The sequence below is a fragment of the Coturnix japonica genome, chromosome 7 (genome assembly GCF_001577835.2).
Source record: "Coturnix japonica isolate 7356 chromosome 7, Coturnix japonica 2.1, whole genome shotgun sequence".
Lineage (NCBI taxonomy): Eukaryota > Metazoa > Chordata > Aves > Galliformes > Phasianidae > Coturnix > Coturnix japonica.
The window spans coordinates 3239897-3265791 of NC_029522.1; the positions used below are offsets into that span (position 1 = coordinate 3239897).

The 25895-nt window shown below is 47.3% G+C and overlaps 1 protein-coding gene across 4 annotated transcripts; it reads right to left on the reverse strand.

Moving 5' to 3' along the window:
* Positions 1-1010: 1010 nt before the first annotated feature.
* On the reverse strand, positions 1011-25093 carry ASB1 (ankyrin repeat and SOCS box containing 1). Of its 4 annotated transcripts, XM_032445757.1 has the most exons (11): positions 23072-25093; positions 22269-22390; positions 17963-18063; positions 16427-16626; positions 14508-14646; positions 13502-13640; positions 11983-12124; positions 9333-9635; positions 5068-5453; positions 3811-3988; positions 1011-3192 (listed from the first exon to the last, which is right to left on the reverse strand). In XM_032445757.1, exons 4-10 carry the CDS (start codon positions 16459-16461, stop codon positions 3855-3857), a joined length of 1278 nt encoding a protein of 425 aa, XP_032301648.1. In that variant the 5' UTR covers positions 16462-16626; positions 17963-18063; positions 22269-22390; positions 23072-25093; the 3' UTR covers positions 1011-3192; positions 3811-3854. The 4 variants fall into 4 exon arrangements, with proteins under 4 accessions (XP_032301648.1, XP_032301647.1, XP_032301649.1 ...); XM_032445756.1 differs by having other exon boundaries at positions 1011-3988; positions 23072-25092; XM_032445758.1 differs by lacking the exon at positions 14508-14646 and having other exon boundaries at positions 1011-3988; positions 23072-25087.
* Between the last annotated feature and the right edge of the window lie 802 nt (positions 25094-25895).

Sequence of the window (25895 nt, forward strand, 5' to 3'; positions counted from 1 at the left end):
CTTTGAGACTGTGAGATTTACTGCAGCCTTGGTTGGTTTTCGTAGCCCAAGGCAAATATCTGAGCATTTCATAGCACAAAGCAAAACCTCTTCCCTTCCTCGCTGCTGCAGGAAAAGTAACTGCATTAGATCCTAAGATAAGGTTGATGAGTGTGATTAATAAAGAAAAAACATTGTGATGACATTATAAAAATCAAGGGCAGGCTCTCAGATGGGCTCTTCTCCCCCAGAAATACAAGAAATTCAATGAGAGGAGACCAGAAACCTCAGCCTGTCTCCTCCCGAAAGGCAACAAAGAGGGGACAGGTTTACAGCACTCAAATTCAGGGCTTGAGTCCAGCAGCCCTTTAAACAATTCCACGTTTATCAGGCTGGCATTTTTAGCTCAGATCTCTCCTCGGTGACAATAAATCTCCAGTTGTTTCCAAGCTGCAGCACAGAGATAGCTGCTGACCTATTCTCCAGGACGGTTATAGACACCCAGTTGGGACATTACCGGAGATGGACCCAAATAAAGCAGAAAGAGAAACCAGAGGTCCAAAGAGCCTTCTTCAAGTGTATATTGAAGGACTAGGTGGAAAGACAAGAACTGTGGGCTGCTCAAAGCAGCAGGGGGTGACAGTGCTGCTGCTGAGATGGAAAGGAAAAGGCAGGTCAGCAATGCTGAGGATGTGAGCTTGTGAATGAGGATTGGTGATGGTTTGCGCTGCACATCCCCGCTGGGTTACGGTTTGGATTTGGTTGCCACATCCCTCTTGAAAACTATCCAGTGGTGACAATGGTACAGGAAACCACTGCTCAGCCTCTGGCTGTAACCCAGTTGCAGTAAGCATGGTTCTCCAGCCCCCTCCAGTGGCTACAAAACATGCTGAGGAATCAGCTACAGGGCCTGGATTCAGGATTAATGAGTAGAAAGACCAGGAAATAATTCGGGTTTAGGAATATTTGGAAATACAGAGAAGCATTTCCCCTTCCCACGGCGAGGTAAATGATTAGGCACACAGCCAAGCTCTTGCACTGGAACGTCTTTATTTAGCTACACACAGACCCACCACAGATATCTCCTATCTGCTCTTGGATCAAATCTCGCTGCTGTGCACAATCATTCTACCCTGGGCAAAAGAAAAGAACACTGAATAGTGCTCCTTTGAAGTAACACTCTTGGGCTGCCACCTCTACTTTGTCCTGGGCGGGTTCCTACAGTCCTTTCTTCAATGGAACAACAAGGGCTAAAGAGGTACCGTGCCTCAAAAGCCAGTTTTGGTGTAAAAAGGGGGAAAAAAGGGGAAAAAAAACAACACTGCAACCTGATAGATTCCATTCTGCCATTTGCACAACTCCCAAATGACAGGAAGTTACATTTGGGTATTACACCAGCTACCAGCATCTCATGCTCTCAAAAGTCCCTATACAACAAAGGTAATTAGAAACCCCACAAGCGAAAGACTCTTTTAGATATCTTCGCTTATTCCAGATCTGCTTCAGTTCTTTAACCACTTTCCAAATCTCATCCCACACAGCAAGGCCATGCAATGCACACTTCATACTCGTCACTTATATACTGCAAAGACAGTATATGCACATTATTATTCAGATTTCATAATGGAAGACTATTGTTTATTGGGTTTAAAGGGACAGGGACAGCAAGAGGAAACGTGCTGTGGCCCTGCAGGACATCGTAAATCTAATTTGAGATTCATTATGACAATGAAAATTGCAGATATTCTGTGTATTAAACCATCTAATCTAGGCAAAGCTGGGTTGATGTTGCCTTGTAACCAGTGTCCACTGCTTCACTGGCTGACTATCCACAAGAGGGATGTAGGACAGTGTCAGTCGAGGGCACAAGTCAACAGATCAAATACAGAAGGCAGCTATAACCAAACTCATAACAGATCTATCTGCAGAGGCTTAGATTTAACTATACACTCCAGTTACATCGTGCACTGAGTTGTTATGCCTCCCCAGAGGAGCATGTGCCTTCCACCTCTATCCAGCTACTTTCTCCCAGAAGGCACTAATGTGTGAGTGGTTTGCGAAACTATGTGAAGAAGTAAAAAATCAGAGTGAAAAAGTCGACCCAAAGAAGCTGTTGCCATGGTATTTTCTCTGGACATCCTCCCTCATTTTCTGCCTCTTATACACTAGGGCTAGAGAATATGTTTGATTCGTGCTCCTGCAAAACATTATGGTTCTACCAGCAAGGTGACAAGCGGCTTTACAACCTGCCTGCATCTTTTAGGCATGTTAACACTTCCATAAAGCAGGCACACGACTCTCAGGCAACATGCTCATGGGCTGCCCTGGCCTCCCGTATGGTGAAAACCTAAACCATCTGCAAGCCTGAAAAGGAAACAATGCAATACTGCTGCCTTCTCACCTTGAAAGCGTGCCCATAGCTACACGTCCTTGCCATTAGATCTCATCTGATGAGGATTTCTGAAAGTGTCTGAACAGTGAGTGAGTGTGACTGTCACACTTCAGCTTCTTCTCAACGGTGTAATGCTCAGCAATGCAAATCTTGCCTCCTTATCCTAAAATAAGTAAGCAGAGCAACGTACAAAGCCACCTGACTGCTCTGCCAGGCCCAGCTATGGAACAGAAAGAAAAGGAAACAAAAAGGCCTGTTAGGTGGATCTGGAAGGGTGCTGTCTGGTCATGCTTTAAGGAGTAATCACACAGATACATTCACAGTCATTGCATCAACCACTATCCAGCACCGCAAGACAATGATTTAATCTAGCAGCCCCTCCACTCCTGGTCATCCCTGGTCATTCTCAAATATTCAAACCAATTTTACAGTGAACAGATGAGTTTGGTCATTGCTTTTCCATTAAGTACCCTAGAAATCTTTCAAGTTCACATTCTGGCTTCATCTGAGTATCACAGTCCTTATCCCACCACCACTACAGCAGTGACTGAACCACAAGGATCACATCATCCCTGCAATGAACTCTGTACTATTCCGTTTCCATGGGTGAAAATACCATTTCTTCTTCTCTCCATATCTTCTCATTTGTGTTACAGCAGTGTCCTGGGCAGCTGGGAGGAGGACTGGCCAACCCTCGTCTCATCCATCACAGTGCTGGAAGATGAGCCGACGTGCCACAGCAGATCTGGTGGTCTGTAGAAGCGACTCAGATGGGATATGATTACACATTCTGCTACTCTCCCATCTGTGCAACAGGGCCTCTACAGGAAGAAAGCCAAGTCAGCGGCTACCTTGCAGCACGTAGAGACACGGATACAATTCTCCAAGTAATACACAGCACTGGACAGGAAACTTGATGCATTTCACACCAGAAGAGGACAGAAGAAAACATACCCACTTTTACAGCAGCAACCACAAACTCCACAGGGAAGAGAAAGGCCACGTACTGACAGCAGAAAGAGAACAGTGCTGCTGTAATTCCCTTACCAAGGCAAGGAGAAACTCCCTTGCACGCTGTAGGAAAATGAAAGGCTTAAGTACAGGAACATTCACCACACAAAAGTGCCTCTGGGATCCAAGGTGTGTGAAACACGGAGCAATAACAGAGGTAGAGCTGTAACAAACAGACATATGCTAACAGCTATGGGATACACTGTGTTTGCTCATGTAACAGCCACACACGCTTGTGGCCTCACTGCCCAAACCAGTTGCAAACAGATCACCAGATAACTGGCAGCTTAAGGGTAGACACACAAAATCATTGCACCCTAAATCTGCAGGGGAAACCCACGGGCAGGGAATTGTGTGTATTCCATGAGCAAACCAGTATTTCTCTGGGGGTGGAGGGCTACAATTGGCAGCTGGCTTTGTCAACTCACTCGTTCAGCAAATCAAACTGTCCCAGATAGCAGCTGGTTGCCCTTTAACTGTGTTCATGAAGTAAAAATTGTTTAATGGGGTCTGGGACTGGAAGGATATGGATCAGATCCAGACGAGATTTGCCAAGTATTCTTCGTACAGCTATGCGGCAGAGAGACAACAGGCTCCGGGCGCGGCCTGCAATAAAGAAAGCAGAGAGGAGTTGTTGAGGGACAGATGGAGGAAGATAACTGCATCTAAAATGTGCAGAGCTACGGCTGGCAGTGGAGGAGCCATTTACCCCTTCCAAATGCTGAGGCTATGATCTGCACAGCAACACAAAGGCAGCGCAGGAGAGCTGAGTATGCACAAATCCTCCCTATAAGGAGGCCAAACTTTTTGGCCAAGGATTTGGAGCAATCACAGCTGCCACACAATCAGTTTGGGAAGGTAAAAAGGGCAACTGCAAGGGGTTGTGACTGCAGAGAGAGTCACTGTCAGAGAGGGTTCAAAAGACCACTGCCCAATCCACACCAAGCTCACGGTGAACTCTTCCATCACAGGGATGAGAGAATGGTGGCATTCATGTTGACTCAGGATACCCAGGCTCTCCTGGGTATCGCTTCATTATCCAGAAGTCCCATTTGCCTCCTAAAAACAGGTTTAATGGAAAACCACCTGGTCTGTGTTCATGTCTCCTCTCAGCAATAGTCCAGGCAGGTTTGGAAAAGGCATGTGCAAAGCTAAATAACTTTGAGGCAAGCCTGGGAATTGGATCCCACACCCTGAAACTCTTTTGAATTTCTCTGTTGTGGAGTTCAAGAGGGAAACCCCACTTTGGACTCTGGTACACAGCTACCCCTTGAGCACGGGGTGACTCAAGAACAGTGAGGACACATCTGTATAACTTGGGAGAACTGGGTCCGACAGGCGTTACCTGCCTGTGGTTTGTGGAGGTTTGTGGACCCAAATCCCTGCTATGATATTCACCCTCCTGCCTAACCTTCCCTTGGGCAGCTGAGGACAACACCAAGCAATGGGAGAGAGATTTGACAAAGTAAAATTAGGAAGGCTGGGCTGAGGAGACAGGGATCACAGGGAGCTCAAGGATACAAGAGGGAAAACAGAAGGTGAATGTACAAAATGCACCAACAGAAAAACAGGGGGTCTAGCTGGGAACAAGGGGGTCATTGAGCTGAGTTATATCAGTGACGAGAAATTCTCCTGAATCCAGAGCTGGATAAAACCAATCACTGCAGTAAGTCAAAGTCACTTACCTCGTGCTTCTTTGAAGACTTGCAGAGCCTCAGGGTTGACTTTGACCCTCCCTGTGGAGTCAAATTCCAAGGCTTCCACCTTCACCAGGTTCAGGTTGGCTCCAAAGTCAATCAAGAGGTGGATGAATGCTGCTTCACAGCCGTGCCGCAGGACAGCGTCCATCACACACACTGGTGAGCCCCGAGAGAAGCCCTGGATGTTGATTGGCCCACGGCAATTAAAATCTGGGTTGGCTCCAGCCTGGAGCAGCAGCCGGAAGCACTGAAGATTGTGGTAGGCAGCACTGATGTATAGTGGACAGACTACAAGTGTGGTGAGGGGTCGTAAAGAAGGGCTGGAGACCCGAGAAGCGAGGTGGTGATTCACATCCACATCTGCGCCGTATCTAGAAGGGAGAGCATTAACCATTTGAAAGCAAGGACAACATCAGCATGACTAGCAGCCCAGGGGCACAAGATGGCCATGGCTGCCCGTCCTTGGTTCATCTGAGCCCACCGCCCAATGACCCACCCACACTTATCCCCAAGAAGGGCCTGGCTAACTTCTTGTCATTCAATGACAACATACAGGGAAATAAAATCAAATTAAGGCCACGCTGGCACAGAAGAAGGGTGTCTGCAAGTGGACTTAATGTAATTTCACCCATTTACCTTCAAAGTTAATTCAGGGGACCTTTTTGTAACACCTCTCTTCCAAGTACAGGCTTAGAACAGAAGCAGGGATGACATATCCAGCATGGTCTGATCTTCAAGAAGCGTAACTGTCCTGCTGCCAGAAATAGCCCAGGCTCAAGACGGAAGAGAAGCAGCTGAGGGACACCTTCCCTCACCCTCCTGAAGGATATGCCAAGCAGAGCTTTGGCATAAGGAACAGCTCAGCACTGAGCCAGCAGCACGTAATGCTGGATGCTAACAGGCTGGCTGGGAAGCAGAAGATGTTTCCAAATGACTCAGTTGAAGAGATGCAGTGAAGTAACTTCCCCACCAGTATAAAACAGGCCAAAAAGCAATAGAAGCGATTGACCTGCCTGTCACAAACAGCAGGGAAATGGAAACAGAAATCAGTGCTCAGCAGTGAAACATGTATGATAAATCCCGCTCCATCCAAAAAACTTGGATGGTTGAAACCCCATCAAAAATCCCATCAGAGTCAAAGAAAGACCTTTCCTCTAGTGTTTATCTCAGCTGATGGGATGTACCTGCCAGTTCTAAGTGTGTAAGACACTAGAAAAACATAAAATAACTGTTGTCAGACGTTCTGCTCTCCCCATCCATCCTGCATGGCTCAATTTACACGTTATATATAATGTTATACACTGAGTAAGAAATTACAGCTCACTGACCAGCACTCTGGGCGCTGAAGCAGGGGAACCTCTAGAAGCTGCAACAGAAAACCATAGAATCACAAGGTTGGAAAGGACCTATAAGATCATCTAGTTCAACAATCCTCCCTTTACCATACCTACAGAAAGCCCCTAAACCATATCTCCTAGCTCCCTATCCAGATGTTAAAAACCTCTCAGGTCTTTTGCAAATGGTTAATACTTCAAATATTTGCTGCACAAGATCACGGTCTCTCAACTGCTCCATAAGCCCTGTAGTCAAAGCAAAGCAGTGCCAGCTTTGCCATGGTGCAAAGGCAGGCAAGCAGGCTAGAGCCCAGCTTAAAGGAAATCAGTGTCATCGTGGTATAGAAAGTAACATCAGTGGCATATTTCTTTTCCAGGGAGTACAAGTGGCTATAAGTTTGAAAGAGCAGAAAATAGTGAGTATTGGCTTTGATTCCTTTTATTTTTATTTGGAGGAAGTGAAGGAAACAGCCAAAAAAAAAATGGGAGCAAAAGGGTCAGGTGTCAGGCTCTGGAAAAGCATGGAATTCCAAAAATGGTAATGCAGCACAAAGAAGAGACTATAGAAACAAGCACTGATTTCCCCCAGGCTGGGTAACACCCAAGCAGTGGGACACCATAGCTCCCCATCTGCTTCACGTGCAGCTTGGGCTGGAACAAGGAAGGAGACAACACAATCCCCTGAGGTGCAGCCAGTTTGAATTGCAGTATTATAGATCAAGCAAAGCCCTGTTTCTTTCCCACACAGGAATAAGACATTCCTTCAGTCACCAGCCTCCCTCTCTAAACTGCAAATCAAGCATTCAGAGAACTAGATTTTTTGTCTTCCAAGATAACCCACAATATTCCTTCCTGCAGTTAAAAAAAAACACATGGGGGCAAATTCTTCCTCACTACAAGTGTGTCTGTTGCTGATCCCAGCAGAGACTGGTCCCTATCCATTAAACACTTAACCAAGCACTTCAGTTCAGAGGATAGGAATAGGGACGTGAAGACCCTTATGGGCCCCTTCCAACTCAGGATGCTGGATGATTCTATGTCTCATTTAAATTAAGCATATGGAGAACAAGGGTTGGGGAAACCTGTCTGAGGGCTGCAAATGGCATGCAGGGTGTTTTAAGCCCAACGCACAAGATCTCCTGAGCACGAGGATCTTGGCTAAGACCTCAGGAGATCTACAGGGTGGAGAAAAGCAAGAAGGAGCTAGGCAGTAATGACACTACAGAGCGCCATTATAGCCACAGCACCAAGCTTTGCTTCCCAGTTCACTGCACTTTAATGGGATACTCCCATCTTCTGGAGACTTCCACAGCACGGTGCTGAATTCGCATCACTTTATGCTTTTTGAAGTACTGAGGGCAAAATAAGATGACGTGTCTGTTTTGCTGCGTTTACTGTGGCAGAAAGACCTTCTCACCCTGAAGTCCTCCCTCAGCTGTGCTGCAAATACAGCATGATGGTCGATCCCGTCACAGCACAATCACATAACAAGCTGTTAGGAAAGTAACCTATACCTTGGAAATACAACTGCAAATATGCCTGCCAGTCGTCTTATCAAATGGATCCCCATTCCATAGCTAATATTTTCTCCTATCACAGTAAAAGTGTCTTCCTCATCGCATTCCTTCTGCCAAATCCTTTGGAGCAATGCCCCTGAAAACCTCCGAGTGAGCTTTGTAACATAAGACTGCATTTTAAAGCAAAAAACTCTGAAGAGATCTGTGAAATCCGTAGTCCGAGATACTTGAAATTTTGGGCAATCTGACAATTTAGTATTAGCTTAGCAGCCCTGCGAGAGACATCATCTAATAAAAAGGCATTGGACAAACTCCAGTTAATTTTTAATCCTGAAAGTTTTCCAAAACTTGGCTTTTTAATATTGCTGGCAAGGCATCCCAAGGAGCAGACACATAAATCAATGCATCAGCTCTCCGTGTGCTCAAATACCATTCGCTACATTTCACTCTGCCTTAGTGGACAACAGGGGAGACTCTTGGGAATGCAATCTATATGCTGAACCCCACACCAGCAAGTGTGTGGCAACGAGGACATCTTTCTCTCAGTCTGCAAGACTGGGAACAACTTCCCTTCTTCTTTCTACTTCCCAGCTTCCTTAAAGCTGCAGTGTGTGAAAATTAATTTGCCCGCAAGCAAAATTCCTTTGCGTTGTTATTTTCTAGCAATAACAGCCATTGGAGGGATTCCTTGGAGAGTATTTCTCTGCAAATCCAAATAAACTCTCTGTTCTTTTACTGCTCCTTTCTGCAACCTGTATTTCCCCCCTATAATCTGCTATTATTTGGCATCAAAGGCTTATACAGCTGCTCAGCATGGTCCCTGGTACAAACAGCTTCCAATTTAGAAGACAGGAAGTATCATGGCATGCCAAACGAAGGAAACTCAAGCTTACACAGCCTTCTGCTGGACCCTGAGCCCACTCCCTGCTGGTGTTGTGCATGGAGAGTGTCTTACTGATGGGCACGTTCCTGGCAGCCAAGAACAGACTGTGCTACCTCTGTTCCCAAGGACAGAAAGTGTTCAGAGCAGCAGAACTAAGCAAAGATGCTTTCTGGTTGAGGGAGGTGATCCATCCCATGAGCAACAGGGGTGTGAAACCAGCCACTGGGCAGTAGTAGGAACCAAGCAGTCAAGACAGAAGCTTAGATGGTTTGCAAGACTGAATAGTGGATGGTGGGCACAGAAACAGGATCTGTCACTACACCCAAGCAAAGGGAAAGACACCTAACACCCTGGTCTTCTCCCATCAGCAGTCCTCTTGTCCAGCTTTGCCAAGCAGATAGGTGAGGAGGGAATGGATGCCCCCAGCTGCATAATGGAAAGATCCAGGGGAAGAAGGAAAGCAAGGCAAAGCCATTCTCCACCCCATGGGGACCATCTGCAGGACACATTTCTCACCTGATCAGCTCCTGGAGGATGTCCGCCCGGCCCACACGTGCTGCATGGTAGACTGGAGTGCTGCGATGGTGCCGGCTGCCATTGGGGTCAGCTCCAGCTTCCAGCAGGATCTTGGCACACTCGAGGTGCCCGTTGACCACAGCTACGTAGAGAGCAGTCTGCCCCTTCACATCCACCAGGTCGATCTCAGCCCCTTTCTGGAGGAGGAAGTCGACACAGGGGCCGTGGCCAGCAGTGGCAGCAATGCGCAGAGGAGTGCAGGGCAGCCAGCCACAGCACCACACCGACTTCTCATTGATCCGGCTGGTGAGAAACATGGGGTCAAGAGCTCTTCAGTCACCTTCTGCCACCCCACTTGCTCCAGCCCCAGAGAACCCAAACAGGGACCCCTCAAGTTTTACTCCACGTTTTGGGAGGCTTTGTAGCAGCTCTGAAAAGCTCCTGCCGATAGCCTGCCTCCACTGCAGCAGGTGTTGCATGTATGGTATACCTGGACTATGGGCTCTACTGCAGCTCTGCTGTGTGAGGAACTGCCCATATGCACAACATGGGACAAACCCTTCCTCAAAACTCAGCCCAATGACCAAAGAAATCCCACTCTCTAATCCCTTTCCATGGGGAGATGTCATCCACCAGAAGTGACCGAGCTAGGGACCAAAACTGCTTAATTGAAGCTGTTCCAAAAGTGGCAGAAGGTTGTCAAAGCAGCAGGGAAAGAGAAAAGGACTACAGGAGGAGAAACCGCATGGAAACACATGCATACATCTCTATCGCTCTGCTGGCATGTCCACACGCTCAGCCTGGCACCGTGGAATGACATAAATGCAAATCCAGGGAAGCTCAACACAGCACAAACACAGCCCTGCCAGGAAGGAAGGAGCTGGCTTGGAGGGAGATGCCACTGCTAAACAGAACAGCAGAAATAAACCACTGGCATCCTTGTTAGCCTATTGGCAGAAGAGCTTCTCTTCAATTCATTTAAGACCTGTCTGGCAGGAGGCTGCTTGGATCCGCCTCTGAAATCACTTGTACTACTTGTCACACTCACTACAGTAATCTAGATCTCAGGTGAGACCCATAAATCTCAAATATCCAGGTCTCAGTGCCCAACTCCCTGTAAATCTCTGTGAGTACTCTTTTAGATGTCATGTGTCAAGGGAAAGTGATTTCTTTAAGCCCAATGCATGCTGACTAAAGTGCCCTTTAGCCAAAGCCAGTAGTGAATTTACTCTTCTGGCTCACTGTGTCCTGGCCTCTGTAAGAAGAACAGGACAAAACACTTTTCATACACTGCTTCTAAGACAACTGGCTAACAGAGCAATGCCACAACCTTTTTCTTTTCTTCCAACATATTTCAAGAAGAGGAGTAAAATAAACCCTGTAGAAGTGCTCCCTAGCAGGTTTGGGCATCTCCGTCCTACACCCAGCACTACACTGGTGGTCATGGGTCAAAATATGGACTTGATCATCCTAGAGGTCTTTTCCACTCTACCACCTGTGTGATGGTGCTGCAGGTCCTGCAGAAACCTGGGTCAGCTCGCTGTCTTGAAAGACTATATGTTCCTGCAGCATGGTAAAAAGGAAAGCATAATCTCAGAGCAAGGGACCAAAGAGGCCCAGCTGAGCTGTCCAGGTGACAGAAAAAAGGGGCTGGTTCATTCTCAATTCCTGCTGAAATAGCAGTTTTTTAAGGCTAATAACACTAAGCATTTTTCTCCATATTGCAGGAAAATTAACTATCCCCGTGGTCAAAGACTCAGCACTGGGTAGATTTTGTAACATAGGGTGTTTCACGTTTACCATTGATTATAAACCCTTTTGTATGTTTTTCTCATTATACATAGACTCTGATTTTCACGTTATTACATTTCCATTATGATCCAAAAAGTCTGTGCATGGACACTGCGAGTTCACAAACTGGCTTGAGATTTGCCCCCAGTGAGACTAACACAGGGTTGATTTCAAGTGTGAGCAGAGCAGCCTCCCACCAGACACTGCTCCTATAGAAACGGAGATGTGTCCCACTTTCTATCAGTGGGAAAGGTGTTCAAAAGGAGCAGGCTACGGGGAGGATCACAGAGTCATTAAGGTTGGAAAAGACTTCTGAGGTCACCCAACCATGCCCACTAACTAGGTGTTTCAGTGCCACGTCTCCACGGGTCTGAAACACCTCCATGGACAGCAACCTTCTTGGTGGTGAAAGAGCCTCTGAGAAGAAATTATTCCTAATATCCAAGCTGAACCTCCTCTGGAGCAACCTCAGCCATCAGCTCTCCTCCTGTCACTGTTATGTAGAAGAGGCCTCACCACAACCTGCTTTCAGGCAGCTGTAGGGAGCAATGAGGTCTCCCCTCAGCCTCCTCTCCTTCACACTGACCAACCCCATTTCCCATAGGACTTGTGTTCCAGACCACCTCTGGATACGCTCCAGGGCCTCAGTGTCTTTCTTGCAGCAAGAGGCTCAATGCTTAACACAACCCAGGGGTGGGCAGCTGCATCAGATTAAGGATTTATTAGCAAAAAGCTTCAGAATGGGTTTAAGCCTGACCTTGTACTGGATTCCCCCTGGTCCCATGCTGCTCTCCAGGGTCAGCACGCAGCACATCAGCAGGCCGTGCTGGGCCGGCCCCGGCTCGGAGCAGCCCCTCACCTCTGGAAGCTCTCCTCCTCCAGCAAGCTCTTCAACGTGGGCAGATCCCCTACATAAGCTGCATCGTGTAGCCGGGTATCCTCGCAGTGCTCCAGGGGGTGGTCGCAGAACTGCTCCCGCAGCCACTCCTTCAGATTCCGACCTGCGCTGGAGAGAGGGGCAGCTGGGCTGAGCGCTGGGGCAGGCGGCTGCTCGGAGCCCCGATCCGCGCAGCGTTCCGGGCTTCCCCATGGCCGGCTGCCCCGCAGCTCTCCCCGCCCCACGTTACCTGCGGGCCCGCCCGGGGCGCTGAGGGCACCCGCCGCTTCCCCACCGCCGCTCGGGGCGGCCCCGCCGCCGTCAGGGCTGCCCTCGGCCATCCGCCCGCAGGCACCGGCTCACATCGCGGCCTCCTCTGCACCGCCGCCACGGCCCTCCCTTCCCCAGCACGGCCTGATTGGTGCCCGCCGCCGCTTCCTGCCTCCGCGTTAAGGTGGTTTTACCCGGCCGGAGGAGGCGGCTCTCCGCGGCCGCCAGCGATTCCTCCTTCAGAGCTGCTCGGCCCGGCAGCCGTCCGGAGCTCCTCACTGCCCGGCGTGTTGCACCTGGGTCAGGGCAACCCCCGTCCCCTGTTCATTGCAGGGGATTTGAGCCGGATGACACTTAAAAGGTGCTGAAACTTGCACCCTTGGAAGGGAACAGAGAGCTCGCAAGGAGCCCATACAGGCACTCTGGAAGTGAAGTTGGTAGAGAAAGACGTGCCACAGGGAATGGTGGAACATTGAGCTGCCAGTATGGAAATGTGACTCGACATCTGTTGAGACCTCATTGAGTCAAAGGGATGAGATCTGGAAACCAGACACTAGTGCTAAGTGGAGCCCAAAATCCACGTTAGATGTACATCTCCGTTCCCTAAAGCCATGCCCAATAATAGCACAAGGCAAGATAATAGCACCTTTCCCTCAGTCAACAAACAAAAACATCTCCTCGCAGGTAGGTTAGAAAGTAACATAAAACCTGCTGAGGACAAGTTTCTATTGACAGCAAAGAGCTGCTGAGAAATGAGTCACGCAGGAGCAATTTGGTCAGGCTTCCCACACTCCCACTAGGGACCTTGAAGACAAAAGATATTGTTAAGTTTTTTGGGGGGGTTCTTGGTGTTTTTTTTGGGTTTGGGATGGTTTTGCTGGTTTTCCTCTTCAAAAAGTACTCAGATTTTGATAGGAAAATAAAACTAGAAATATATACATGTTGTTTCCTCTCTTCTTTGCCTTTTGGACAACTTATTTCATGACTGTGTGGAAGAAATACCTGAAAGAAAAGAGAGTAGGAAGAAAGATAGCCACTCTAAGAGATGAGGGAAGAGAAAGGTTCATTTCTAACACCCACTGCATGGGCAAAACAATTCTCAAGGACCTCAAAGATCATCAAGTTCAAACCCCCCTGCTATGTGCAGGGTTGCCAACCTGATCTGGATTTAGGTTTAGCAGCCAGTGACTTGGAATGCAGGCATTGCCTAAAATGAGGCTGGAAAACAAACCTGTGGGATGCTGATGACACAAAGGATGTGAGGAAACATCATCAAGGAGGGGCTCAGGTTGGATATCAGGAAGAAAATCTTCATGGAAAAGGTGGTTAGACATTGGAGAAGGCACCAGGATCTCCAGGGTGTTGGATCTCTGTAAAGAAACACATTGTGAAGGTGGAAAGTTCTGGCAAAAGCTTGAAAATGCCATAACTTAAAAACAAGCACAGAACTGCACAGAAAAAAAAAGAGGAGAGTTTCGTAATGTGCTCACATAAACAGATGAATTAAGCCTGCTCTCCAGACAGTTCTAGCTATATCTGCCTTGCGAGTGCTTGACTTTCGCACCTTAACACCGTGCTCTCAGCATGCTTTTCTTCTTTTTCCCCGTGTGTTGTATATAGAAAATACAGCCACCCTCCCAACTCCACCCTCCCAACTCCAGCTCCGAAGTAAGAGAATCCCAGTGTTGAGTGAGTGCAGGCACTCGCCGGCTGACACAGCATCCCTGTGCAATCACAAGGGTCTCTTTATGGAGCAGCTCTGCGGGCACGAGGGGCTGAGGCCAGCCTAACCAAATCAGCAGAGAAAAATAAACATCCTTGTCTTGGAAGTGCCTAGCACAATTTCATTAAGCCAGACGATGCCTGGGAAGGAGCCGGATGTATATTTATTGAATTGAGCCCTAAGAGAATAAAAGGGAAAAAGAAGCCCCTGGCTGTTACGGTGAGAGGGATTTAGGGAAACTAACCAAAGCAAGAACAACCCCCTGCTCCACTTGCAACACTAAAGAAAGAAACTACAAAGTCATTTTTAGATGTAATTTCCGCAGAGGGTAATGCGAACATGCTGCGGTTTTAAAACAATTAAATGAAGAAAGGTGTCTTATGGAAAGAGGGGCACAAGAATTATGAGCACGTTCCTGAGCAGCGCCATTCCTGCGTGTTTTACGGTGCGCTCTGGACACAGACCCACCTCCGAGGTAGAGTGTGAACATAAAACATGTCCCCAGTTGTTTTACCCCACTCTGATGCAGTGATGCTGCACAGCTGCAAAGTGGCTCACGGGCAGCACTCCCTGGCCCAGCTTCGGCTCGTTGTAGCTTATACAAACATCTCTCTGCTCCGATTGAGAAAGACACAGAACACAGCCATTCCTGCCTGAAGGACATGGAAATGATTTACAGGGGATCAGGACAGCTTTGTAGTAAATGGTGATACAAAACATTTTACCGGTACCACTCTACTCTTTGACTTCCAGCTTGTATTGCCACTAGGAAAGGTAGCACTGCTCCCCAAAATGACAGAGCAATGACACGCTGCACCAGCAAGGGCTACAGGAGGTGAAGGGTAACCCCACAAGATGCAAAAGGACGAGAAGCATCTCTAAGCCATCCAGATACCTCCACCTGATTTGAGTAACATCAGCATCCCTTCCTCAGGTCAGCGGCATCACATTGCACAGCCCTGCTGTTGGGAGCAATAGGAAGGGAGGCAGAGTAGCTGTCCTGGATACTTAAGCTGGGCTATCCGTGTTGATAAAGGACGCCTCATTTTATAATTAATACGCATTGTTATTAATAGATTTAAACAAAGCTGCCTTTCATTCCTTTATATAGTGGTGCATTTGGTGAAGCACTTAAAGGGGGCCACTCCAGCGTACACATATAGCTGTTTTAATTACATCCTGTGAATTTATTTTTCCAGGGAGAAATACTTCTCAGGGAAAATGTCTATAAAAGTAACTTTAGAAGCAATGTAATTTTGTGTGTGTTTCCTATAGGAAATCTGTTTAGTTTAAGTCCCAGGTTCTAACACTCTCTTTCATGCAGCAGTGCGACCTGAAGAATGCTGCTGACAGCTGTATTAAATCCTTGTATCTCTTCTGAAATGAAATTGCTGATGGATTTGTGAAGTCATATCTTGATGGGACTTTGCCTCCTCCTGCTCAATGGGGTTTCGCTTGCAGGATGACTCCTCCATGGCCTCCCCAGGAAGGAGGTAGCCTACATAAACGGGCACTCCAGGTGTTGATTTATGTACCCACGTTGGTGTTGCATTTGCAAGTTATATTTACCATCATTTCTTTAACCAAGGACAGCCCCCACTGGATCTTAACTTTTAGTTTCCCACATACAAGAAGAAAAACTTTATGGATTTCACAGCCATTTAAGTGAGAATTCCCAGGGAGCAGATCCTCCGGGAAAGGCTTTGGTCAGGCTTGTGTGTTTCTTTCTTTCCCCTCGGAAGTGACAGAGACAGCTGGAAACTCCAGCACACAGCCCCTTTCTCACCCTCAAACTCCTCATTTCTGGGACATGCAAGTATCATTTCACTTTCTATCTTCACCCTGATCTTCAGGAGTTAGCACTTAGCAAGGTTTCATTCCTTGGCCAAGAGAAAGCCTGTTCTTTCCCTGAGGACCCAGAGGCAAGTTCTACAGCAAAGGAGATGCACTAGGATTCATGACAGCGACATGCAACAAGTCATTAGGCTCAAGTTAAATGAGAGAAGAGGCAGTTGTCCTTTCCAGACTCTGAGCTGCAGAAGAGTGACCAGCTATGTGGCTGGAAACATGCTCCAGGTTTGTGTGTGGTCCTTAAGAAAAGTTTATGAGGCTGAAAGGGTTGCCTTAATAAACAATAGAATTTCAGCTTACAGGAAGACAGTATTATTTGGGTTCATCACATTCCACATCTTTCATCCTAATTATCTTAAGCTGACCTGGTACTGGCTTGAATCATAGAATCACCAAGGTTGGAAAAGACCTCCAAGATCACCCAGTCCAACCATCCACCTACCACTAATGTTCCCCATTAAACCATTCCTTAGCACAACATCTAAGCATTTCCTGAGCACCTCCAAGGGATGGTGACTCAACCACCTCCCATCTCAGCACCCGACCACTCTTTCAGAGAATAAATATTTCCTAACGTCCCACCTGAATCTCCCCAGGCACCAGTTGAGGACAAACATGCTGTGCTGACAGGTCCTGTATCAGAAATGTCCTCTTCCTTTTCCTTTCCATCATTAGACAAAGAGAAGTAAACGCAGTGTGGATTGTTGAAAGCAGATTTGCATCAGTGCTGTGTAGTTCCGCTCCCACTGCTGTCAGGTTTCATCCACCTCGAAAATTACATCCTTTCAGAGCACAGGGGAAAGAGTTTGAGTCATTTTAGATGTAGGAAAAATTCAATAAAATACATAAAAATTAGCTTTCCCACAGGCAGGAATGGCAGATCAGCTTTGCCTGCTATAAAATCCTACCCTGGTTACTTACTCCTTGTGGTGACAGGTTATTTTCAGTGTTCACTTGAGATAGTGCATTAGCAGTGCCACAAATTAGTCTGTAAGGACTGTTCTTTAACTTCAGGAAAATGAGCCTGACAAGGCCACAGAATATGGAATGGCATTTAATTCTGCCAAATACACTTCAGAAACGTCATACATTATCGTATAAGAAAGCAAATCTCCAACTGACGGAGTCATTATTAGCCCCTATTAATTCTTCTCTACTATCACTGATTTCTGTTTGCACCATTGCAAAGCCTAGCTCCATTGCTGTAAACAGTGTACAGAGATGGTGCTGTGGTGTCCTAGCCATTTAAACCCAGCAATGGAAAGGAGGTGGCTTGCCTCAAACTGAAAGAGATCTGTTGCAGAACTGGAGAGGAAGCCAAAGTAGTGAATGTTATTGTGTTCCCATGCCATCACTCTTCTTGCTTTGATCTGCAAGTCTTTGGCAGGACTTGATGTCTGATCTAAATTTATCTGGATTTTGGACCAGCCTGTCTAATCCAGCAGCTCTAAGGCTTCATGTAAAAGAAAAAGGCTCATCTATGCATAGTTAGCTCTAAGAAAATCTGGATGGCGGACTGAAGTCATCTTGAAAGGCTCTGAACCTTACCACATCAGGTGCTGAAGTCATGGCTACGACCAGCAAGTACTGACTCACCTAATTAACTACTAAAATCCAAACAGAGTGGAAGAGACTCTGCTGAATAGATAAAACGGAGAACAGCAAGACTAGCAGTTCCTAAATGCATTCCAGTTGGATTGCTTTGAAGGAAAAAGCCAAGATCAGAGCCAAGGCAAGAATAAATGGCATGGAGCTCCCTGGAGTCCCCATGGAAGTGAGGCCAAAGGCTGAAACAGTGCATCCCATCCCCTCATAGCAGGCTTCACACTGACACGTCACGCTTGTGATTTCTGGGAAAGCTTTCTATGTTTTTTCATAGATTGGGTTTAGGTTGAAAGGAACCTTAAAACCCACCCAGCCCCAACCCCTGCTATGGGCAGGGCCACCTCCCACACACCAGGCTGCCCAAAGCCCCATCCAGCCTGGCCTTGAGTACTGACAGAGATGGGGCAGCCACAGCTTCTCTGGGCAACCTCTGCCAGGGCCTCACCATCCTCACTTCAGAATTTTACCTGGCTTGGACACACAAAGAGAAAGGCTGACTGGCTGGACATTTACTTGCTCAACAGGTGATGTGTCACTGCTGCTTTGAAGGCACAGAAGACCATGTTGTAAGGCTCAAAGCACAGTCTTGGGTCCTGCACTTCTGCTGAGGATATCTGAAGGAAGGATAAAACAACAGGACAAATTCAGATTATTTTTATCTCACGAACGCATAGAAAAACAACTTCCATCAGGAAAAAGGCAAACTTCTTTTGTACTGAGAGAAACAACTGTCCAGGTCTGGCTTTGATGAGCATCATGCTCATTTACAATTTTTTCCCATGATTTATCTTTCCCAACTCTTTTTCCACTGCAACACAGCAAAACAGTCTGTACTTTACAGCCTAGATGCTTGGTAACCCTGCTTATACACAAGATCTGGTGGAAGCCCTTGCAAGGCTCTCTCTGTACCAAGGTGAGGTTGCAACACTGCCTTGGTTGAAGTCTTCATTACTGCTTTCCATGCACCAAAGGGTTTGGACAACTGGCGAAGTCTCTGCGGTTGGTTCTATCTTCCTCTATGGCAGTGGAAAAAGAGCATAAGGCCTTATCTCCTATCACCCAAGTCTCACCTCCAGCCTCTGGCTTGCCTTTCCTTCACTTTGTCCCTGGGCAATAACCAGCCTGTGTCAGCCCAGGGAGTTAGGTCATTTCCTTCCTCCCTTCTCTCCAAGGGGTTTTAATTAGCAATGCCATTGTACTCCTTAATTTGACTGTATTTCTGCCTTCTAGTTTAAGCCCCCCCTCCCCATTTGTTGTTTTTTTTTCTTTATGTTATGAGCCTTTTAAGACACAGCTGTAAAACTCTGCAGACCATATATCATAACACTTCATAATCACACATACATTATAGTAACACAACAGCAATCAGCTCATTCCTGGCGACCTGGCAAGCCTGAAAGCTCTGCACCAGCACACATTAATAACAGAGCTGGGAGCAAAGCGTGGGGCTGGAGCGCTGCTGCCCCTGGCTGCTGTGCCCTCTGGGAGGACCTCACTGACACAAAGCTGAGCTCAAGGGAGTCAGGCATGCTGGGGATGGCCTTCATTTCTGCTAGGACTTGTGAAGAAGGGATAGAGAAATAGGCAGTCTCTCAGTATAGGACACGGAGTCGAGCATCTTTTGGACCATATACAGACACACGAGCAAGTTCATCTGAAGAGAAAAAGAGTTTTCACCCACTTAACATTTCACTAATTGAATTTTCTTATTTGTTTTAGGTGAATCTGCCCAGAAGATGTGCTCCTGAGGTGTTGGGCTCCAGCAGGAACATGGTTTGTAGTAAAGAGGACAGCGACAGCTGCACGTTGTGCTCACTGGAAGCCATTCAGTCAGCTGAAAAGCTCTTCTCTGTGCAGAGCAAGAATAGAACAGACAGGGTTCCTCTCAGTGTTTCCACCTTCAGCAATACATCCACTGCTTTCCATGGCAAAGGGTGCTGTGATTTTGGCTCTTGCTCTTTGTCTACCCTCCAGCGTGCTGCAGCACAGTGCTTATATGTTTTCCTTCCTGGCTGCACGTTTAAAGCCCTGATCCAACACTGAGGAGTTCGCAAAGCACTTGCCACTGACTTTGGATCAGGTGCTGTAAGTAAAACTTGCCCCAGCCAGACATGGGTCACTAGGGTGTAATTTTTGAGCCTGAGTTTATGTACTGAAGCCCGGGCCTGGACTTGGCTTCCTTGCTGACCTTTCAGAAAGCCTCTTCTCATTTTGCTTGGCGTCTTTACTGGTTCTTGAGTCGCCTGTGGGTTTGGTAGTGGTTCAGGTTACTTGCTGATGGCCTGTTCTTCTACCTCAGCCTTTCAAGAAGAGTTCAGTCAAGGATTTATAACAGGTTTTTGGTAGCACCTTCTGTACTTAAATCTGTAAAACCATTTCAGTTTAACCACCTGTTTTCACACGCTTATAATTTCACAAAGCATCCACCTTTTGGGATAAGTTTTTCCATGCTTCAGCTCTTGCCCACGGCACTATTATTTCTTTCAATAAAATTCCAAAAGTTAAAAAAAACAAAACACAAAAAAGTTTGATCCAAATCCATTCCACATATTTTCTGCTTTGCCTGAGGCAAGCAACTTTCTCCATCCAGAAAATAACATTTCAACCATGTTTCTTCTTGTTGAGCTTCAAGGACAAAGCGATGCTCGGGAGCTGCTGCAAACACTCTTGGATGACAACTGACCATCCTTTCCAGGCCTTGCCTGACATCAACTGCAGCCTGTGGGAGCTTTCCTATCAAAATGGCCTTTTGGGGCAAGCTTGCAACTACGCCACTGCAGGAGTTTCAAACCCAGCCCATAAGAAGTCAGTAGGAGCCTTTCCAGTGACCTCAGCTATCTGAGCAGCTGTGGTTCAAAGGGTTGATGGGGACTCTGGGAGAAGCCAGCACAGCTTGTAAAATACATGCCAAGTTTTATTTTAGTTTTCACTCCCTGCACTTCAGGACGTCTTAGGAAATGAAATGCAAAAAAATAACACCGGGGCAAATACTCAGGCTGTAAGATCAAGCAGTCAAAGTAATCAGGAAATTGTTTAAAAGAACCTTGCTTTGCTCCAGAAATGTTGTCTCAGCTTTGCTGAGCCATTTCTGTTTTCCCCAGTGTTAAAGGTAACATATCACTTGTCTTATTTGAATCTGTCCTCTTTTCTATTACCAGAGCACTCTGATTCCAAGCTGCCTCTGGGGCCTCAGACATGGCAAAGGAACAGTCCTAATCCCAAAGCTGCCTCCAAATTATTGCTCCTTCTGCCCTGTGAAGGCTTTCCAGGAGAGCAGCCCCACTCACTGGCTCCACAGATGAATATCTGGTGGCACAAGACTCATTTTGAACCCTGGCTTGGAAGCCCAGACATCCAGCCTGCAGCTGCAAGAAGATAGGAGAAAAGGGTATGGGAGAAAAGGAGCCCTGTTACCACCTTTGTATCTGAAGAATGGAGAGGCTGAGGCACAGAGATGGGCTACCTGTAAGGCTCATGACAGCCTCAGAGTGATCTTAACCACCTGTGCAAGAAGCAGGACCGTCACTGAGTAGTTGAGCTTCTCCTCCAGCAAAAATGCCTGCTTGGGCCTCCCCAGTCATGTCTGCAGCCTCAAAAGTGGGAAAGGGTGTCAAAAAGAGAGCCAAGCTCTCTTGAGAGAGCCAGGGCAAATACTGCAAGTATACAAAGTTATGGGTGTCCAAAGCAGGGGAGGCAGAGACAGCAGGAATGCAATTTAAATACTGGACATGAAGAAAGGGCTCTTTGCACTTGCACAAAACACCTAAGGACCAATTTTTCTGAGCAGGTTCTGTGAGTGTGCTGGAAATGAACACCAGCAGCCAGCAGACACTTCCCACAACCCACCTCTCAGCAAATTTCATCCTTAATGAGACACTGAAATCTGCACTTAATAACCTAACGCTTGCCAAAGTCATTGTGGCCTTTTAACAGAGTGATGAAGCTTCCCACTCCCCTGGCTGTTTCTTCACAAGTACCAGCAGGTGGCTGGGACCCAGCCCTGCATGGCCACAAAGCCACCCTGTTGCAGGGTTGGATGGCAGCAGAGGAGGTTCATGCTTCTTTCCTTGTGGGCAGCCATCTCCCCACCATGGGCCCCCACTGGAAGCAGCTGAATGTCTTCGGGTGGTCCTGTTGCGCTCCAGTTGCTCTCTACAGTTGCATACTGCGAGCCCGCAAGCCCCATGCAAATACAGCACATGATACTTGAGAAAGTGACATTTTAACGCAATAACACATTTAACACGCGTTCCCACACAGCTTCTGATCGCTCCTACCAGCAGATATAAAAACCCAGCACAATAGAACAGTATTTAGCTGCAAGAGACCCTGGTCTCTCACCCTCCGTTTGGCTCCTAAAGACAAGTATCCTATTAACACGGGTTTTGAGTTTACAGCCCTTGGTCTAACAGAGTTAAACATAAAACCAGCCTTTTCTTGACACTTCTGTGGACAGGAATGAAAAGCTGAGACCCAGGGAGCACTAAAACTGAAGAACACCACTCCTTCCTCCCTGATCAGCACAGGCCTACATGCAAACCACAGCCACTGTGTGGGGCCATGAATTCCTCCTGGCTGCGGGGCTGGCCTCAGGAACAAGCTGCTCCTCAGCTGAGCTGCTCCTGCAGCCACCAGGACCCCACGGGATGCTGGGCCCACCCAGTGGGCATCCCCTGCTCTCCTCTTCCCTTCTCCCATTCCATTTGAGCATGGCCACAGACATGATGCCAAAAACCTGTTGCTGTCAGGAAATCCAATCCCAGCTCTTTTCTGCGCAGCCACTTCACTGCACCCAGGTTGCTTGGGATCAGGCACTTACAATGCCAGTTTCTTGGTGCAGCCTCCCTTACAGCTGTCCCTTTGCCTGTCAGGATCCTTTTGTTCAGATCAGTGAAGGTCCAGCATGCTGAGACAGAGAGGTACCTTTGTTCAGCTCCTGTCCTGCCAGGAGCAACAAGAAGCATGAATAAAACTCTTAGCGTGACTAGAAAAAATAAACCTTCCTGCTACATCAAGCTGCACACCCTGGGAAGGGCTGAGCATCTTTGGCCAAGCTAAATAATAGCTATCCCTCCTTGCAGCCCCCTTATCCTATTCCCAACCTCACTCTTGCCCATAGCTTTACAGTTTTCCTAAAGTCAGAGCCTCATTATTTTTTCTCAGTATGTCTTGGGACTTTCCAGACCAAGCACCAGTGAGGTGACAAGGTCTTCTGCTATTTCTGATGGCGTTGGCATAAAGTTAAAATGCTCAATTACAACAATTATTTTCAGGTCAATATACATGTGAAATCACTTATTCCTCGGGCATTACTTATCTCTTTCTTTCCCATCTCTGCTTACAGGAGCTACCTTATAGTGAGGTGTTACTGTGATGGTCAGTGGAACAACTTGAGTGCTGCAGAGAGAAGCACCTCAGGCTCTCTTGCCACTCCTGTCTCTCCAGAAATATAAATAATGAAATAAATTAAAGATCTGTTCAGGTGTTTAAAGGGTGCTTGTCTGCCTACAGGAGGGTGTGAGGAGAACTCCCAGCATGGCTGCTCATTAGCAAGCTGTCAGAGTTGCTTCTGGCTTTTACCTGCCCCTGTGCTCCACACACTGATGCTGACCCAGGACCTACCTCAGGTTGAGTCCAGCTTCTAGCTTTGTAACGTGAGCTGCAAACACCACCGAGATTATTTCAGTTGGACAGGTAGACTTCCTTTCTCTCTAGCTTAAAGCCAGAGCAGCTCTGAACCTCCTGCTCAAAGCAACTGTTTCTTATCCAAACAGCTTCTCCTTTGCAGACAGCTCTGCACTGTGCTGTGTATCCCCAGCTCCTCCCAAGCACAGCCAGCTCGGTCTCCAGCACCAGCAGACACTGTTCCAAAAACAGAGAAACCTGAAAGTACAGAAGAAATTAAGCACCTCTAATCCAATGTAAAGCTGCTAGCCAGAAAATAGTCCTTGTGGCGAGGCTGCCAGCCCAGGAATTGAGAGATACTGTGCAGCTCCTTCTCACTGCTGGCTTTACCATTTCCCATCCATTTCCTCCTAGACCGAGTCAGCCTTCTGAAACAAAAAGAGCTCTGTTAAAATATGCCTTCCCCATTTAAATTCATAGAATTCCTTCCCATTTGTATCTGGTTGTCTGGAAGTGTCTCTTCCGGCAGATGGCAGGAGCTCAGAAAGGTGAGTGCATAGGTTCCCAGCTTACCCACCTCCAAGGGAAATAATCAGCTCAACTACTAGAGCTACTCAACACCATAAACCACCCTGGTTCTGCTGAAGGCCTGAGATGTGTAAGGATCCCCTAAAGGTTTCTTCTGGGCAAAGACACCAACATTGTGAGGGTGAGGAAAGCTGCTTTGCATCAGCCTACTGTGAGGCTGAGAGATCCCAAAGGAAGAAGACATACCTGGGTTCTCACCCTCAGCATCAAGTGGTGGCTTTGGAAAAGTCATGACAGAGAGAAGGGCTTCAGCCAGGGCCACCGTGCAGATGGGATCCCCTACAGGGCCCAGCACCAGAGTTTGCTACTGAACTGACTTCAACCAGGGGGGAAATTTCGCAGTACCAGCAGGCCCCACACGTTTATTTTCTTCCTGATGCTCCTCGACTGCTGCCACAATCCAAACAAACTCCAAAAAGGGGAAACGACCTGGGAGGGAGAACCCCACCTCACAGGGACAATCACACGCTTCCCACACGGCTGAACACACATTTCGCTGTGTATACAAAACCGAGAGCCTCTCAGTGGCCCAAAATAGAACCTTAAGCACGCACGTGACCTGTAAAAGCAGCCAACAAAATCAGTTTTCAGCCCATTCCTGGGCACACAACAAAGTCCGGTCTGTGGGACGCAGTGCAACATAAATCAACGCTAACCCGCTCAACCTCTGCTTCACAAGTCATAAATCTTAAGTGGAAGTTCTCTCCCTTTTCTCCTCAGTAAGCATTTCCCTTCTGAGGCCATCGGATGCAATTCGAGGCCAGGCTGCCATCGTCTCAGGTTGGGATATGGGCAGCAGGGGGAGGGAGCCAATCCTATTTCATCGCATTAAATTAAACTATAAAATACACCTTTTTAAATTCCTTCTAATTAAATTTCTCGCTGGGAAATGGAAATGTTATTTCATCATATTTTTTCACCAAACAGGGCAGGAAATGTGTTAAGAGGAGTGCCTTGGCCAGGTGGGCAGCTCTCAGGGCACATCAGGGTCCTTCCAGGAGCTGGAGATGACTCCATGTCCAGCAGCAACCCAATGCATTAGAAATATTAGATGCACCCACCTTCACGCTTGATGGGGAGAAATAAAAGCCCTGATTCTTTTTAACTCTTGAACTGAAGCTGCTTGGGAGCTAATTTCCAGTTAGCTTTCAAGGGGCTGCGTCCCTTAAATCATGTATGGGTTGGCTGGTTTAATAAGTGCCAGGCTTTCCTCTGCAGACACAGGATACTAGAGCTTTGCAATTCTAATGCATTTAAAAGTAATTGGCATTTTTCCCTTTTATGTTCCAAGATGCACTCAAAGGAAGTAACCAAAGAGGCAAGAGAGCATCTTCCAGGCCTCACAACTACTCTGCCTTCACAGAGGAAGAAATCCTAGACGGCAGCAAGGAGACAGCTGAAAAGAGCATGCTGTGGAGGAAGCCACAACGTGTCCTCCTGGCTTAACAAGCACAATTCTCTGTGCCAAAAGGAGTTTCCATCTGGTCTTCAGATCTCCAGCAGCACAGCACTGCTGAGCCAGACCAGTGGTAGCTATAGCAAGATCAGGCAAGCAAGTCAGTGGAGAAAAATCCGAATCTGACTTGTGGATCGTGTGCTCCACAGCTCCATTGGAGATGGGATGTCCTGCATTACACGTGTGAGCAGGAATTCCAGTCTTACAAGCTGAACAACAATACCGCTGGTGTTCCTTCTTCCCATGGTGGTGAGGATAATGAGATGTGAACAGTGGTAGCACTGTCTCCCTGAGTCAGCAGGCAGCCTGAAGCTCAGGTTTAGAAATAGTTAAACCACCAAGCCTGAAACACAAGCACTTGAGTGCCAGATCTGGCAAGAGCCACTCATTTGCAAAACTTAATTACACATCAAGCAGGAGAGTGTGCCAATGGGGCCAAAACTAGACTGAATTCTGCCCCCAAGGTTGAGTTAGAGAAACTGCACTAAGAGAGTGCCAGCAAGGACTGACATTCTGGGGCAAATGGAGTGTGCAAAGTCTACAAACCAGAGCATCTTCCTTCATATGCTGAGTGAGAAACCAGAGGGCCTTTACTGCATGGAAGAGATCTGTTCTTGTAGCACAAGTGCAAACTTGAAGACTGGAGGATTCCTAATTTGTGAGTGGGTGAGACAAATCACATGTAAGTTCTGATACCAGGAACCCCTCCTGCAGAGCACCTATGAATATGGAGTAGGTCCAAAGGAGGGCCACGAGGATGATGAGAGGGTTGGAGCA